The following is a 17673-nucleotide window of genomic DNA, read 5'->3' on the forward strand; positions in this document are numbered from 1 at the left end:
TACAAGACCTTTTAGAACTAACACCCAAAAAAGATGTCCTTTTCATTCTAGGGGACTGGAATGCAAAAGTAGGAAGTCAAGAAACACCTGGAGTAACAGGCAAATTTGGCCTTGGAGCTCGGAATGAAGCAGGGCAAAGGCTAACAGAGTTTTGTCAAGAGAACGCACTGGTCATAGCAAACACCCTCTTCCAACAACACAAGAGAAGACTCTACACATGGACATCACCAGATGTTCAACACCGAAATCAGATTGATTATATTCTTTGCAACCAAAGATGGAGAAGCTTTATACAGTTAGCGAAAACAAGACCAGGAGCTGACTGTGGCTCAGATCATGAACTCCTTATTGCCCAATTCAGACTTAAATTGAAGAAAGTAGGGAAAACCACTAGACCATTCAGATATGACCTCAATCAAATCCCTTATGATTATACAGTGGAAGTGAGAAATAGATTTAAGGGACTAGATCTGATTGATAGAGTGCCTGATGAAGTCTGGGCGGAGATTCGTGACATTGTACAGGAGACAGGCACCAAGACCATCCCCATGGAAAAGAAATGCAAAAGAGCGAAATGGCTGTCTGAGGAGGCCTTACAAATAGCTGTGAAAAGAAGAGAGACGAAAAGCAAAGGAGAAAAGGAAAGATATAAGCAACTGAATACAGAGTTCCAAAGAATAGCAAGGAGAGATAAGAAAGACTTCCTCAGTGATCAATGCAAAGAAATAGAGGAAAACAACAGAATAGAAAAAACAAGAGACCTCTTCAAGAAAATTAGAGATTCCAAGGGAACATTTCATGCAAAGATGGGCTTGATAAAAGACAGAAATGCTATGGACCTAACAGAAGCAGAAGATATTAAGAAGAGGTGGCAGGAATACACAGAAGAACTGTACAAAAAAGATCTTCACGACCAAGATAGTCACGATAATGTGATCACTGACCTAGAGCCAGACATCTTGGAATGTGAAGTCAAGTGGGCCTTAGAAAGCATCACTACTAACAAAGCTAGTGGAGGTGATGGAATTCCAGTTGAGCTATTTCAAGTCTTGAAAGATGATGCTGTGAAAGTGCTGCACTCAATATGCCAGCAGATTTGGAAAACTCAGTGCTGGCCACAGGACTGGAAGAGGTCAGTCTTCATTCCAAATCCAAAGAAAGGCAATGCCAAAGAATGCTCAAACTACCGGACAATTGCACTCATCTCACACGCTAGTAAAGTCATGCTCAAAATTCTCCAAGCCAGGCTTCAGCAATATGTAAACCGTGAACTCCCAGATGTTCAAGTAGGTTTTAGAAAAAGCACAGGCACCAGAGAACAAATTGCCAACATCCTCTGGATCATGGAGAAAGTAAGAGAGTTCCAGAAAAACATCTATTTCTGCTTCATTGACTATGCCAAAGCCTTTGACTGTGTGGATCACAATAAACTGTGGAACATTCTGAAAGAGATGGGAATTCCAGACCACCTGACCTGCCTCTTGAGAAACCTGTATGCAGGTCAGGAAGCAACAGTCAGAACAGTACATGGAACAACAGACTGGTTCCAAATAGGAAAAGGTGTAGGTCAAGGTTGTATATTGTCACCTTGCTTATTTAACTTATATGCAGAGTACATCATGAGGAGCGCTGGGCTGGAAGCACAAGCTGGAATCAAGATTGCTGGGAGAAATACCAATAACCTCAGATAGGCAGATGACACCACCCTTATGGCAGAAAGTGAAGAGGAACTCAAAAGCCTCTTGATGAAAGTGAAAGAGGAGAGTGAAAAGGTTGGCTTGAAGCTCAACATTCAGAAAACAAAGATCATGGCATCTGGTCCCATCACTTCATGGGAAATAGATGGAAAAACAGTGGAAACAGTGTCAGACTTTGTTTTTTTGGGCTCCAAAATCACTGCAGATGCTGATTGCAGCCATGAAATTAAAAGACGCTTGCTCCTTGGAAGGAAAGTTATGACCAACCTTGATAGTATATTAAAAAGCAGAGACATTACTTTGCCAACCAAGGTCCGTCTAGTCAAGGCAATGGTTTTTCCCGTGGTCATGTATGGATGTGAGATTTGGACTGTGAAGAAAGATGATTTCCGAAGAATCGATGCTTTTGAACTGTGGTGTTGGAGAAGACTCTTGAGAGTCCCTTGGACTGCAAGGAGATCCAACCAGTCCATTCTAAAGGAGATCAATCCTGGATGTTCATTGGAGGAACTGATGCTAAAGCTGAAACTGCAATACTTTGGCCACCTATGCGACGAGTTGACTCACTGGAAAAGACTCTGATGCTGTGAAAGGTTGGGGGCGGGAGGAGAAGGGGACGACAGAGAATGAGATGGCTGGATGGCATCACCGACTCGATGGACATGAGTTTGAGTGAACTCCGGGAGTTGGTGATGGACAGGGAGGCCTGGCGTGCTGTGATTCATGGGGTCGCGGAGAGTCGGACACGACTGAGCGACTGAACTGAACTGAAGTGAACTCTAGGGCATCTTCCTGAACTGGGAAATCAAACCTGCGTCTCCTCTCCTGTGTTGCAGGCGGATTTTTACCACTTGAGTCATGTCACATGATTCTTGTCTTTCTCTGTCTGGCTTACTTCACTCATTATGATAATCCCTAGGTCCATCCATGCTGCTGCAAATGGCATTATTTCATTCTTTTTTGATGTTTGAATAATATTTCATTGTGTGTATATGTACCGTACTTTTTTTTATCTAGTCATTTGGGGATGAGCGTTTAGTTTGCTTCTGTGTAAGGGCTGTTTGTAATAGAGTTGAAATGAATTTTGGGGTGCATGTGCCTTTCCAAATTTTAGTTTCTTCTGGGTATGTTCCCAGAAGTAGGATTGCTGATTCATACAATAGTTCTATTTTTAGATTATTTTAGAAACGTCCATATTATTTTTCAGTGACTGCATCAACTTACATTCCCATCAACAAGGTAGGAGTTTTCTCTTCTCTCCACACCCTCTCCAGCATTTATTGTTTGTAGATTTTTTTATGATAGCCATACTGACTAGTATGAGGTGGTACTTCATAGTTTGATTTGCATTTCTCTAGTAATCAGTGATTTTCAACATCTTTCCATGTGCCTTTTAGCCACCTGTATGTCTTCTTTGGATTAATATCTATTTAGATCTTCTGCCCATTTTTTTATTGGGCTGTTTATTTCTTAGATAGTGAGCTGTGTGAGTTATTTATACATATTTGGATATTTACATATCCAATTTTATCTTGTGTTCCTTCTTATCAAAACATAGATTCCATAATATGCTGCAATAGAACAGATCATGCTATGTAAAGTCTATTGCATAAATTCTGAAATGTTTAGACAGCAGTTTTTCTTTGATATCAATAAAGTACTTTAGCAGAGATAATTAGGCATATTGATAACTTGCTGCTGCTAAGTCACTTCAGTCGTGTCCGACTCTGTGTGACCTCATAGACGGAAACCCACTAGGCTCCCCCGTCCCTGGGATTCTCCAGGCAAGAACACCAGAGTGGGTTGCCATTTCCTTCTCCAATTGATAACTTAAGAGTGTATTATTCCAGGGAAAGATCTCTCCTACTAGCTGGTGTGTATACTTTCAATTACAGTGTCTTTCAAATACTTTCATTTATTTTTCAATTACAATGTCTTTTCCTGTCCCTGCCCCACCAAAACCACATTGCTGCTTGATAGGTAATGTACTGTAGCAGGTTAAACATGACTTGAAATTAAAATCCAGACTCCACTCTTTGCTACCTGTAATGTATTGGTTAATTTAGTCTTCTTCTGTCTACATTTTAATATAACTGAAGCATATTTATGGGATTGGTAAAGGCAGAATCATGCCAATAGAAATAATTTAAAAGAATATTGGCTATTTCGAAGCCCACTTTACGGTGAAAAATAAATCGTTTCTTAGATTTTCATTTAATATCAGGCACAATTTTTCAAATTTTTAAAAGGTTTTTTTGTGTCTTTTTTGTTCTTTAGTCAGTAGAAGTAATTGTTTACTTTCAATGAAAATGACGAAAAAGTGAATGTATTATCAAGGAAGATTTTCTTTCTTTCTTCATTCCTTCCCTTCTTTCCTTTTTTTAAATTGACAAGCATACTGTTACTTGCTTCAGATTCTAAGTTATCAAATTTAGCGATATTATCTTCAATTGTTCCCTTGATCATAATTCCAACATTTACTTGCTTTTGTAACTTTCTATTTCTGTTGTTTAGGATAACTCTGATATCTTTTAAAATCATTCAGTTTCCCTTGTGCTAATGTGTAGTTGTCATGTGAGCATTTAAAATTTGATATTCTGTGCTTATGATGGGTCTGTTAAGATTTTCTATTTCTTCCTGGTTCAGTTTTGGAAAGTTGTACTTTTCTAAGAATTTGTCCATTTCTTCCAAGTTGTCCATTTTATTGGCATGTAATTGCTGATAGTAGTCTCTTATGATCCTTTGTATTTCTGTGTTGTCTGTTGGGATTTCTCCATTTTCATTTCTAATTTTGTTGATTTGATTCTTCTCCCTTTGTTTCTTGATGAGTCTGGCTAATGGTTTGTAAATTTTATTTATCTTCTGAAAGAATCAACTTTTGGTTTGTTGATTTTTGCTATGGTCTCTTTTGTTTCTTTTGCATTTATTTCTGCCCTAATTTTTAAGATTTCCTTCCTTCTACTAACCCTGGGGTCCTTCATTTCTTCCTTTTCTAATTGCTTTAGGTGTAGAGTCAGGTTATTTCTTTGACTTTTTTCTTGTATCTTGAGGTAAACCTGTATTGCTATGAATCTTCCCCTTAGCACTGCTTTCACAGTGTCCCACAGGTTTTGGGTTGTTGTGTTTTCATTTTTATTCATTTCTATGCACATTTTGATTTGTTCTGTGATTTGTTGGTTATTCAGCAGCATGTTGTTCAGCCTCCATATGTCAGAATTTTTAACAGTTTTTCTCCTGTAATTGAGATCTAATCTTACTGCATTGTGGTCAGAAAAGATGCTTGGAATGATTTCAATTTTTTGAATATACCAAGGCTTGATTTATGGCCCAGGATGTGATCTATCCTGGAGAAGCTTCCGTGTGTGCTTGAGCAAAAGGTGGAATTCATTGTTTTGGGGTGTAATATCCTATAGAGATCAATTAGGTCTAACTGGTCTATTGTATCATTTAATGTTTGTGTTTCCTTGTTAATTTTCGGTTTAGTTGATCTATCCATAGGTGTGAGTGTTGTATTAAAGTCTTACACTATTTTGTTATTGTTAATTTCACCTTTTATACTTGTTAGCATTTGTCTTACATATTGCAGTGCTCTTATGTTGGGTGCATATATATTTATAATTGTTATATCTTCTTCTTGGACTGATCCTTTGATCATTATGTAGTGTCCTTTGTCTCCTTTCACAGCCTTTGTTTTAAAGTCTATTTTATCTGATATGATATGGCTACTTCTGCTTTCTTTTGGTGTCTATTCGCATAGTATATCTTTTTCCAGCCCTTCACTTTCAGTCGGTATGTGTCCATTGTTTCAATGTGGGTGTCTTGTAGACAACATATATAGGGGTCTTGTTTTTGTATCCATTCAGTCAGTCTTTGTCTTTTGGTTGGGCATTCAACCCATTTACATTTACGGTAATTATTGATAAGTATGATCCCGTTGCCATTTACTTTGTTGTTTTGGGTTCGAGTTTATACACCCCTTCTGTGTTTACTGTCTAAAGAAGATTATTTAGCATTTGTTGGAGAGCTGGTTTGGTGGTGCTGATTTCTCTCAGCTTTTGCTTGTCTGTAAAGCTTTTATTTTCTCCTTCATATTTGAATGAGATCCTTGCTGGGTACAGGAATCTGGGCTATAGGTTTTTTTCTTTCATCACTTTAAGTATGTCCTGCCATTCGCTTCTGGCCTGAAGAATTTCTATTGAAAGATCAGCTATTATCCTTATCAGAATCCCCTTGTGTGTTATTTGTTGTTTTTCCCTTGCTGCTTTTAATATTTGTTCTTTGTGTTTGATCTTTGTTAATTTGATTAATACGTGTCTTGGGGTGTTTTGCCTTAGGTTTATCCTGTTTTGGGGTTTCTGGGTGACTATTTCCTTCCCAATTTTAGGGAAGTTTTCAACTATTATCTCCTTAAGTATTTTCTTGTGGTCTTTCTGTCTACTTCTTCTGGGACTCCTATGATTTGAATGTTGGAATTTAAATTTAACATTGTCCCAGATGTCTCTGAGGTTGTCCTCATTTCTTTTAATTCTTTTTTCTTCTTTGTTTCATTTATTTCTACCATTCTATCTTCTACCTCACTTATCTTCTGCCTCCGTTATTCTAAAGTTGGTTCCCTCCAGAGTGCTTTTGATCTCATTTATTGCATTATTCATTGTACACTGACTCATTTTTATTTCTTCTAGGTCCTTGTTAAACCTTTCTTGCATCTTCTCAATCCTTGTCTCCAGGCTATTTATCTGTAAATACATGTAAAACTCCATTTTGTTTTCATCATTTTGGATCATTTTCACTATCATTATTCAGAGTTCTTTATCAGGTAGATTCCCTATCTCTTCCTCTTTTGTTTGAGTTGGTGGGCATTTATCCTGTTCCTTTACTTGCTGAGTATTTCTCTGCCTTTTCATCGTGTTTATATTGCTGTGTTTGGGGTGGCCTTTCCGTATTCTGGCAGTTTGTGGTTCCTCTTTATTGAGGAGGTTCCTCACTGTGGATGGGGTTGGACAGGTGGCTTGTCAAGGTTTTCTGGTTAGGGAAGCTTGTGTCAGTGTTCTGGTGGGTGGAGCTGGATTTCTTCTCTCTGGAGTGCAATGAAGTGTCCAGTAGTGTTTTGAGATGTCAGTGGGTTTGGTGTGACTTTGGGCAGCCTGTATATTGAAGCTCAGGGCTATGTTCCTGTGTTGCTGGAAAATTTGCGTAGTATGTCTTCCTCTGGAACTTGTTGGCCCTTGGGTGGTGCTTGGTTTCAGTGTAGGTATGGAGGCGTTTGATGAGCTCCTATCGATTAATGTTCCCTGGAGTCAGGAGTTCTCTGGTGTTCTCAGAATTTGGACTTAAGCCTCCTGCCTCTGGTTTTCAGTCTTATTCTTACAGTAGCCTCAAAACTTCTCCATCTACACAGCACCAATGATAAAACATCTACGTTAATGATGAAAAGTTTCTCCACAATGAGTGACACCCAGAGAGGTACACAGAGTTACATGGAGAAGAGAAGAGAGAGGGGGGAGATAGAGGTGATCAGAAGGAGAAGAGAGGGAATCAAAAGGGGAGAGAGAAAGCTAGCCAGTAATCACTTCTCTATGTGCTCTCCACAGTCTGGATCCCTCAGAGATGTTCACGGAGTTACACAGAGAAGAGAAGAGGGAGGAAAGAGGCAGAGGTGGCCAGGATGATAAAAGGGGGAATCAAAAGGCGAGAGACAGATCCAGCCAGTAATCAGTTCCCTAAGTGTTCTCCACTGCCCAGAACATACAAAAAGATTCACAGAATTGGGTAGAGAAGAAAAGGGGGAGGAGGGAGATAGAGGCGACCTGGTAGAGAAAAAAGAGGGAGGGAGCAATCAGGCCAATGATCTCGCTCCCAAGTAAAAATGGGTACTGAAGACTGGGTTCTTAAAGGTACAAAATTGATAACAAATACCAAAAAGCAAAGATTAAAAATCTAGAGTAGAGGTTAGATTTTCAAAAATACAATATTAAAAAAAACAAAACAAAGTCACAAACATTATAAAAATTATATATTTGAAGTTTTCTTTAAAAATACCGTAGTTTTTTTTTCCCCAAGGTAATAGTAGGTTATAAAAATGAAAATTAAAGGCATAATAGAGTACCTAAAAATTAAAAAAAATTAAAAAATGGTAATAGTAAAATATATCTAGGACTTTCTCTGGAGCTGTTGCGGACAGTGTGGGGTCAGTTCATTTTCAGATAGTTTCTTGATCCGGCTTATACTTCTCAAGATCTGTAGAGCCCTTCCTATGTAGTCGGTGCTAACTACAGGGTTTTAATCTATTGCACCTGTCACTTCCAAAGTGGTTCCCTCTGTTTATTTTAGCTTCTTCTGTTTGGTGGTCTCTTCAGTGTCTAGTTTCCGCCCTGGAAACTACTACAAGGGGGTAGTGTTGGTCACTTTTTTAGGCTCACTTGTTCTGCGTGCTGTGGGGAGGGAGGAACACTACAAACAAATATCACTGGTGTGTGTGGAGAGTGCTCGCAGTGTCTCAACCACACTAGGTTTGTCCCTGCTCACGGCATGTGTGCTTTCCCAGTCTACACTTCTCAGGCTGTAGGTTGCTTTGCTGGGAACTGTCTGAGGCGGGCCCTGGGTTGCATGTATTTTCCAGGTCTAAGCCGCTCAGGTTCAGATTCTTGGTTACTCCACAAAGGCGCAGACTTGGTTGGGCCTGCGTTTTGTGCCCTTCCCTGGTCCGAGCAACTCAGGTAATCAGGTGCTTGGCGAGCGCAGTCGCTCCCACTTGGAAGCTGTGTCTTATTGCTGCTCCTGTCCCGGCCGCTCTGTTTTCTGGGTGTACAAAGGGCACTCCTTCTCAGGTGTGCTGTGTGTCTCTTCTGGGGAGCTGATCTCTGGCTGAGACCCTCCCGGCGGATGTCGACCATCCAGAATCCCAAGAAGTCTTGGTTAGCAATGAAGCCTGCTTGCAGTTTGGTAGAGGATGCCTCTCTGGGACCACGGTTGTCCCCTTCTGGCTGTGGTTGCCCTCGCCTGCCAGCGGGGCATGGGTTTGGTCCACAGCCAGCTAGCTCTACTCATTCCTTTGTTCTGTGAGTGGGCCTGGAGGTGTCTTAGATTAGGGCTTTTCGCGGGATAGCTATCCCACAGTCTGGGTTGCTATCTCAAGTTAGTTCCCTCAGATTGCTCTCAGGGCATTCAGGCCTGGTCCTTACACTAAGCAATGCAGCCTGTGCCTCCCTGTCCAGTCCCCGCTTGCTAGTGGTGGATGCGAGCATCTGGGCTGCTTCTCCTCTGGGAGTTGCAGTTCAGCACATAATCTATGGGTTTAAATTATTTATTTATTTATTTTTCGTCCTGGTTATGTTGCCCTCTGAGATTCCAAGACTTGCCACAGACCCACTGGTGAGAGTGTTTCCTGGTGTTTGGAAACTTCTTAAGACTCCCTTCCTGGAACGGATTTTTGTCCCTACCTCTTTTGTCTCTCTTTTTATCTTTTATATTTTGTCCGACCTTCTTTCAAAGACAATGGGCTGCCTTTCTGGGTGCCTGATGTCCTCTACTAGCATTCAGAAGTTGTTTTGTGGAGTTTGCTCAGTGTTCAAATGTTCTTTCGATGAATTTGTGGGGGAGAAAGTGGTCTCCCCGTCCTATTCCTTCTCCATCTTCTACACTATATATTTGAATGCATCTTGACAATATTTTTTGTGTTTGTGATGTCCAAAACCATCTTTTAATGCTTTTTAAAAAGCATAAAAAAACAACATTTTTAAATGCTTTTCATAAAGCAATAGTTTGTTCATTTTCAATGCTGTATAACATCTCAATGTATAATTGTGCCAAATTTTATTTTTACTATATTAATATACATTGAAGTCACCAGGTCTTTCTGTTTCCCATAGCACTGATAAGAATCTCTTGTATACAGTTTTTTTTTTAAGGTATACACATGTTACTTGTGATAATATACCTAAGATTTTAATTGCTGATCATGCAGTGTATTTTACAAAGTTCATGTACCAGTTACATTCCTGTGGAGAGGGTATAAGAATTCCAGTTTTTCACCATCTCATTTGGATTCTTTTTGGGTGCCTACATGTATGTTTGCAGTCATATGTCATTTTCATTTGCTGAATTCCAAAATACATATTTATTTGGCCAGATCATTCATGAGGCATACAGGATCTTAGTTCCCTGACCAGGAGTTGAATCCTGGGCCCTCAGCAATGAAATCCCAGAGTCTTAACCACTGGACCGCCAGGGAAGTCCCAAAATATTTATTTATGTGAGGTACATGTTGAAGATATTTTGTTCATTTTCTTTGCTTTTCATATCAGTTTTATTTGGATATAAATTATATACAATGAAATGCATCCATTTTAACTGTAAAATTTGAGAAATTTTGAAAAATATAGCTATCCAAGTAATTACCACACTACAAGATACATAATGTCTCCCAAATCCCCAAAGCATTCCCTCATCTTACTTCCAGACAGTATGTAGTTCACTTTTATCTCATTTAATCACTGACCTGCTTTTTGTCACTACAGTTCTTTTTTTCCCTTTATAGATGTCAAATTTAGGGAACACAACATGTACTATTTTGTATCTGATATATTTCACTCAGCATAATCTTTTTGAAATTTTCTATTTTATTTATTTTAGCAGTTTATACCTTTGAGAGGTTGTTCAATTCAGTCGCTCAGTCGTGTCTGACTCTTTGCGATCCCATGAACTGCAGCACTCCAGGGCTCCCTGTCCATCACCAACTCCAAAAGTCCACCTAAACCCATGTCCATTGTATCGGTGATGCCAACCAACCATCTCATCTTCTGTTGTCCCCTTCTCCTCCTGCCCTCAATCTTTCCCAGCATCAGGGTCTTTTCCAATGAGCCAGCTCTCCGCATCAGGTGGTCAAAGTATTGGAGTTTCAGCTTCAACATAAGTCCTTCCAATGAACACCCAGGACTGATCTCCTTTAGGATGGACTGGTTGGATCTCCTTGCAGTCCAAGGGACTCTCAAAAGTCGTCTCCAACACCACAGTTCAAAAGCATCAATTCTTCGGCGCTCAGCTTTCTTTATAGTCCAACTCTCACATCCATACATGACCACGGGAAAAGTCATAGCCTTGACTAGATGGACCTTTTTTTGCAAAGTAATGTCTCTGCTTTTTAATATGCTGTCTAGATTGTCATAACTTTCCTTCCAAGGAGTAAGCATCTTTTAATTTCATGGCTGCAATCACCATCCACAGTGATTTTGGAGCCCAGAAAAATAAAGTCAGCCACTGTTTCCCCATCTATTTCCCATGAAGTGATGGGACTGGATGCCATGATCTTAGTTTTTTGAATGTTGAGCTTTAAGCCAACTTTTTCACTCTCCTCTTTCAATTTCATCAAGAGTCACTTTAGTTCTTCTTCACTTTCTGCCATAGGGTGGTGTCATCTGCATATCTGAGGTTATTGATATTTCTCCCAGCAATCTTGATTCCAACTTGTGCTTCCTCCAGCCCAGCGTTTCTCATGATGTACTCTGTAGTTTAGTGGTTTTTCGATTGTATGAATAAACTAAAATATGTTTCTGTTTTTTTTTTTAAACAAGCATTTGACATACTTGCAATTTTAAGCTGTATGAGTCAAGTGGCTAAAAAAATAATGTATATCACTTTGGGGGATGTCGATTTTCATTTTTCTTAAGTAAATAGAAGTGTAATAGCTGAGACATAGGGTATGTTTAACTTTTAAAGAACCTGTCAGAATGTTTTCCCAAGCAGTTGTGTCACTTCACATATGCCCACCAGCACTGAATGATAGTTCCAGTTGCTCTCTGTCCTTGTGACTTACATTGTCAGCCTATATCCTACTTGTGGCCATTCGAGTGAATGTTTGACTCATTTCAATTTGAATATTCTAATCATAATGATGTTGAGCTTCTTTCCTAGTTCCTATTGGCTATTCATGTAATTCCTTTATGAAGCGTCTACTAAGTTTTCTTGCCATTTTTATCTGACAATTATTATTTACCTGGTAATTATAATTTATCTGGTAACTATCAGGCTGGCTTAAACTCAACATTCAAAACACTAAGAGCATGCATCCGGTCCCATCACTTCATCATGCAAATAGATGGGGAAACAATGGAAACGGTGACAGAATTATTTTCTTGGGTTACAAAATCACTATGGATGGTGATTGTAGACATGACATTAAAAGATGCTTGCTTCTTGAAAGAAAAGCTATGACAAATCTAGACAGTGTGCCAAAAAGCAAAGACATCACTTTGCCGACAAATGTCTGGATAGTCAAAGGTATGGTTTTTCCAGTAGTTATGTGACATGAGAATTGCATCATAAAGAAAGCTGAAGAATTGATGCTTTTGAATTGTGGTGCTGCAAGAGACTCTTGAGAGTCCCTTGGACTGCAAGGTGGTCAAACCAGTCAGTCCTAAAGGAAATAAACCCTGAATATTCATTGGAAGTACTGATGCTGAAGCTGAAGCTCCATCACTTTGGACACCTGATGCAGAGTTGACTCATTTGAAAAGGCCCTGATGCTGGGAAGGATTGAAGGCAGGAGGAGAAGGGGGCTATGAAGGATAAGGTGGTTGAATGGCATCATTGACTCAATGGACATGGGTTTGAGTCACCTCCAGGAGATGGTGAAGGACAGGGAAGCCTGGCATGCTACAGTCCATGGGGTCACAGAGTTGGACACAACTGAGTGACTGAACAAAAACAACAACAATTATCACTGAGCTTTGATAGCAAATTGTTAAGGATATTTGCATGTGTCATCATAAGGAGTGTTGATCTACAATTTTATTCTTGTAATTTCTTGGCCTGGTATTTGTATCAAGTTTATATGGATTTCACAAAGATTGAAAAGTGTTATCTTTTGTGTGTTCTGTAACAATTTGCTTTATTTATCTTTTTGATAGTATTCATCCACATGATTTTGAGTCAACATGATTCTGGAGTTTTCTTTGTGAAAAGATTTTTAGATATTAATTTAATTTCTGAAACAGAAAGAGAGGTACTAAAAGAATGATTATTTTTGAGTTAGGCTTGTAATATTTATCTTTTAAGTAACTTTTCTATTTTATCTAAGATGTTAACAATATTGTTTTAACATTGCCAATAATCATCTCTTATTAGTATGTTAACATCTGGAAGCTCAACAGACTAACCCAAACTAGACATATTGTTGTGATGATTTTACCATGCATAAAAATATGGAGTCACTGTGCATTTGAAGGTAATAAACAGTGTATATCAACTATAATTCTAAAAGAAGAAAGACCTCTATGCCAATAATATAAAATATCTGGGAATATAATTTAAAAGAAGTAAAAGGAATTACTTAAACATGGTAGATCTGGTTAAAGAATTAAAAGTGATATATTTTGTTCTTCATAGAGCAATGTTCAATAATTAGTTCTTCAGTAAATGAGTGGAAGGGGAAATTAATGATTAAGTGGCTCTGAAGTCAACCTGATTGGTCTACAAGCTAAAAAAGTTATAAAATTCTTTCTTAAATTTGTGAAAATGAGATAGATGTGCACTTTTTGAGTTGGCTTATTGACAGGTATATTTTACTTTCTTAAGAGAAATGAAATTTTTTTGCATGAGTATTCAAAGGCTTGTTTAACTTGCTTATTCCTCAGAGTATATATAAAAGGATTCAGCATTGGTGATATGGAAGAAATAAGCAATGATACACCTTTGTTAATATTTGCCTCTTCTTTTGCAGATGGTTTGATATAGATGAAGATGCAACTGCCATAAGAGATGGAAAGTACAATCATGTGGGAAGAGCATGTAGAAAAAGCTTTTTTTCTTTGTTGAAGAGAAGGTAATTTTAGAATTGTCCTTATGATGTATATGTAGGAGAGAACTACACAAAGAAGAGTGATGATGAGGATCAGTACGGAACAGGCAATAACCATCTGCTCAATTAACCATGTGTCTGAGCATGAGATCTTCAGAAGAGGTGATACATCACAGGCAAAATGGTCAATGATGTTTGAATCACAGAATTCCAGGTGAAAATCTAAGCTGAGGGGAGGGAGAATAGTCATAAGTGCTGCCATCCAGCAGCAGATGACCATTGTTCTGCACAGTTTGTAGCTCATGATCGTCATATAATGCAAGGGTTTGCAGATGGCCACGTAACGATCATATGACATGGTTGCCAAGAGAAAAAATTCAGTTACCCCAAAGAGATCGGTTAAAAATAGTTGTATGAAACATGCCTTATAGGTAATCAGTCTGTCCCCAGTTGATATATTGTAGAGGAATCTTGGAATACAGGTGGTTGTAAACAAGATTTCTAAGAAAGAGAAATTTTGGAGAAAAAAATACATGGGCGTTTTAAGGTGGTGATCCACCAAAGTTAGGGTAATGATGGTCAGATTTCCAGTTATACTCAAAATGTAGGTGATAAATAGAAAAATAAAGAGCAAAATCTGCAACTGAGGATCGTCAGTCAGTCCCAGAAGGATGAATAGTGTTACTGTGGTGTGATTTCTCATTATTGACTCCTGGATTTTGCCAAATCTTCCTGTAAATGTCAAAGAGATTTGAACTGCAGAATTCAATGATGCAAACAGCCAATGATGAGAACTCTCTTGCTTATTTGACTCATCCAATATCCATGGGCTTTACTTGTTGATCTAAGGAGTACATTTCTTGTTTTACGTGAGCTGAGTTTCCTTATCTATTTGTACCTAATGATCAAGTGAAACTTTTAAATATGTTTTAATTGCTGAAGTGCAGCCTAACTTTTCTTTTAGTAAACTCCCAAATTAATTTATAACTAATTAAGCATTTAACTTTTAGCCTGGGTGGTATATTAATTACATTAATTTTTCATTTTGTAGATTTTAGATATTTTTATATGACCAAATGTTTCCTTTAACTCATAAGGTAAATTTTAAAAATATTAACTTTAATTTCATTCCTTTGCTTTAGAATTTGAAATGTTAAAATCTTAAAATAAAATTTTGTGTTGTCACTCAGTTGTGTCCAACTCTTTGTGACCCTATGGACTATAGCCCACCAGGCTTCTCTGTCCATGGAATTTTCCAGGCAAGAATACTGGAATGGCTATTCATTTCCTCCTCCAGGAGATATTCCCGGCCCAGGGAATGAACCTACATCTCTGTGTCTCCTGCATTGGCAGGCAGGTTCTTTACCACTATGCTACCTGGGATTTTAAACTTAATTTTCTCTAAAACAATTTTTGCTTTCTAAAGACTGAGAATTCATTATAATGGCAAAATATGTCTTTATTCTAAAACATTTACATTTGTAATCTTAAGTTTCTAGTCTAAGCTTACCTACCTGTATCTTGGATCTTATTGGATAACACCGTGTAGTACAGTCTGCCTATTTTGTTACACCCTTCACCACATTGTGAGATAACACTGAGTGCAATGAATGAACTGCTGAAGGATTTAAAAGGTGTATTTTGATGGTTTAATTTAACACTCAGATTGAAGCACATTTATAGGCTCTATTATGGTTAAAAAATCAATACAAAAGTTGATGAATATCCTCACCATGAAACTCTCTTTCCTCCATTTTCATTTCTTTCAAGTCCACATTTTTGCCTTTACTTTTACATGTTGCATTTATTTCTCACACTTACTGTCTGGATTTGAACCTCAGCAGCCATTATAAAGCACTCCATCATGTATCTCACTAGGATTTACTTCAATATAAGTCATATATCCATATAATTAAATATACTCATAATACTACATGCCTTAAAATCATCACTATGAGCAAAGCTAGTGGAGGTGATCGAATTCCAGTTGAGCTATTTCAGATCCTGAAAGATAATGCTGTTAAAGCACTTCACTCAATATGGCAGCAAATTTGGAAAACTCAGTATGGCTACAGCACTGGAAAATTTCAGTTTTCATTCCAATCCCAAAGAAAAGCAATGCCAAAGAATGCTCAAACTACTGCACAATTGCACTCATCTCACATGCTAGCAAAGTAATACTCCAAATTCTCCAAGCCAGGCTTCAAAAGTACGTGAACCATGAAATTCCAGATGTACAAGCTGGAATTAGAAAAGGCTGAGGAACCAGATATCAATTTGCCAACATCTATTAGGTCATAGAAAAAGCAAGACAGTTTCAGAAAAAACATCTGCTTCTGCTTTATTGATTATGCCAAAGCCTTTGACTGTGTCAGTCAGTCAGTTCAGTCACTCAGTCATGTCCGACTCTTTGTGACCCCATGAATCACAGCAGGCCAGGCCTCCCTGTCCATCACCAACTCACGGAGTTCACTCAAACTCATGTCCATCTAGTCGGTGATGCCATCCAGCCATCTCATTCTCTGTGATCCCCTTCTCCTCCTGCCCCCAAACCCTCCCAGCATCAGAGTCTTTTCCAGTAGATCACGACAAACTATAGAAAACTCTTCAAGAGATGGGAATACCAGACTATCTTGCCTGCCTCCTGAGAAGTCTGTATGCAGGTCAAGAAGCAACAGTTAGAACCAGACATGGAATGACAGACTGATTCCAAATTGGGAAGGAGTATATCAAGGCTGTATATTGTTGCCCTGCTTATTTAACTTATACGCAGGGTACATCATGCGAAATGCCAGGCTTGATGAAGCACAAGTGGCAAACAAGATTGCTGGAGAAGTATCAGTAACCTCAGATATGCAGATGACATCAAACTTATGGCAGAAAGAGAAGAGGAACTAGAGAGCCTCTTGATGAAAATGAAATAGGAGAGTGAAAAAGCTGGCTTAAAACTCAACATTCAAAAAACAAAGATCATGGTTTCCGGTCCCATCAGTTCAGTTCAGTACAGTTCAGTGGCTCAGTCATGTCTGAATTTCTGTGACCCAATGAATGGCAGCACGCCAGGCCTCCCTCTCCATCACCAACTCCTGGAGTCTACCCAAACTCATGTCCATCGAGTCGGTGATGCCATCCAGCCATCTCATCCTCTGTCGTCCCCTTCTCCTCCTGTCCCCAATCCCTCCCAGCATCAGGGTCTTTTCCAGTGAGTCAAATCTTCGTGTGAGGTGGCCAAAGTATTGGAGTTTCAGCTTCATCATCAGTCCTTCCAATGAACACCCAGGACTGATCTCCTTTAGGATGGAATGGTTGGATCTCCTTGCAGTCCAAGGGAGTCTCAAGAGTCTTCTCCAACACCACAGTACAAAAGCATCAATTCTTTGGCACTCAGTTTTCTTTACAGTCCAAATCTCACATCCATACATGACCACGGGAAAAACCATAGCCTTGACTAGATGGCCCTTTGTTGACAAAGTAATGTCTCTGCTTTTTAATGTGCTGTCTAGATTGGTCATAACTTTCCTTCCAAAGAGTAAGCATCTGGTGTTAGTCACTCAGTCATGTCCGACTGTTTGAAACCCCATGGACTGTAACCCACCAGGCACCTCTGTCCATGGGATTCTCCAAGCAAGATTACTGGAGTGGGTTGCCATTTCCTTATCCAGGGGTATATTATCTCCACTTTAAAAATGGGAGAACTGAGGCACAGAGAGATAAAGTTTATTTTCAAGGTTTTCTAATGTTAAGTAGCCACACAGAGCGACTCCAGAGTCCCAGGCTTGAATCACTGCATTCTGATTATTGATGCACATTTACCTGAATATCTTGGTTTCATGAACAGTATTTCTATAGCTAATCACCATCTGCAGTGATTTTGGAGCCCAAAAAAATAAAGTCAGCCACTGTTTCCACTGTTTCCCCATCTATTTCCCATGAAGTGAAGGGACCGGATGGCATGATCTTAGTTTTCTGAATGTTGAGGTTTAAGCCAACTTTTCATTCTCCTCTTTCACTTTCAAGAGGTTCTTTAGTTCTTCTTCCCTTCCTGCCATAAGGGTGGTGTCATTTGAATATCTGAGGTTATTGATATTTCTCCCAGCAATCTTGATTCCAGCTTGTGCTTCTTCCAGTCCAGCATTTCTCATGATGTGCTCTGCATGTAAGTTAAATAAGCAGGTTGACAAT

At 38.9% G+C, this 17673-nt stretch overlaps 1 protein-coding gene across 1 annotated transcript; it reads right to left on the reverse strand.

The window, feature by feature from the left end:
* Window positions 1-13255: 13255 nt before the first annotated feature.
* LOC129536732 (olfactory receptor 6C68-like) lies at window positions 13256-14194 on the reverse strand. Its single transcript, XM_055395801.2, has one exon. It carries the CDS (start codon window positions 14192-14194, stop codon window positions 13256-13258), a length of 939 nt encoding a protein of 312 aa, XP_055251776.2.
* Between the last annotated feature and the right edge of the window lie 3479 nt (window positions 14195-17673).

This window comes from Moschus berezovskii, chromosome 6 (genome assembly GCF_049115385.1).
Source record: "Moschus berezovskii isolate FMDL1 chromosome 6, NW_MosBer_1.0, whole genome shotgun sequence".
Classification (NCBI taxonomy): domain Eukaryota; kingdom Metazoa; phylum Chordata; class Mammalia; order Artiodactyla; family Moschidae; genus Moschus; species Moschus berezovskii.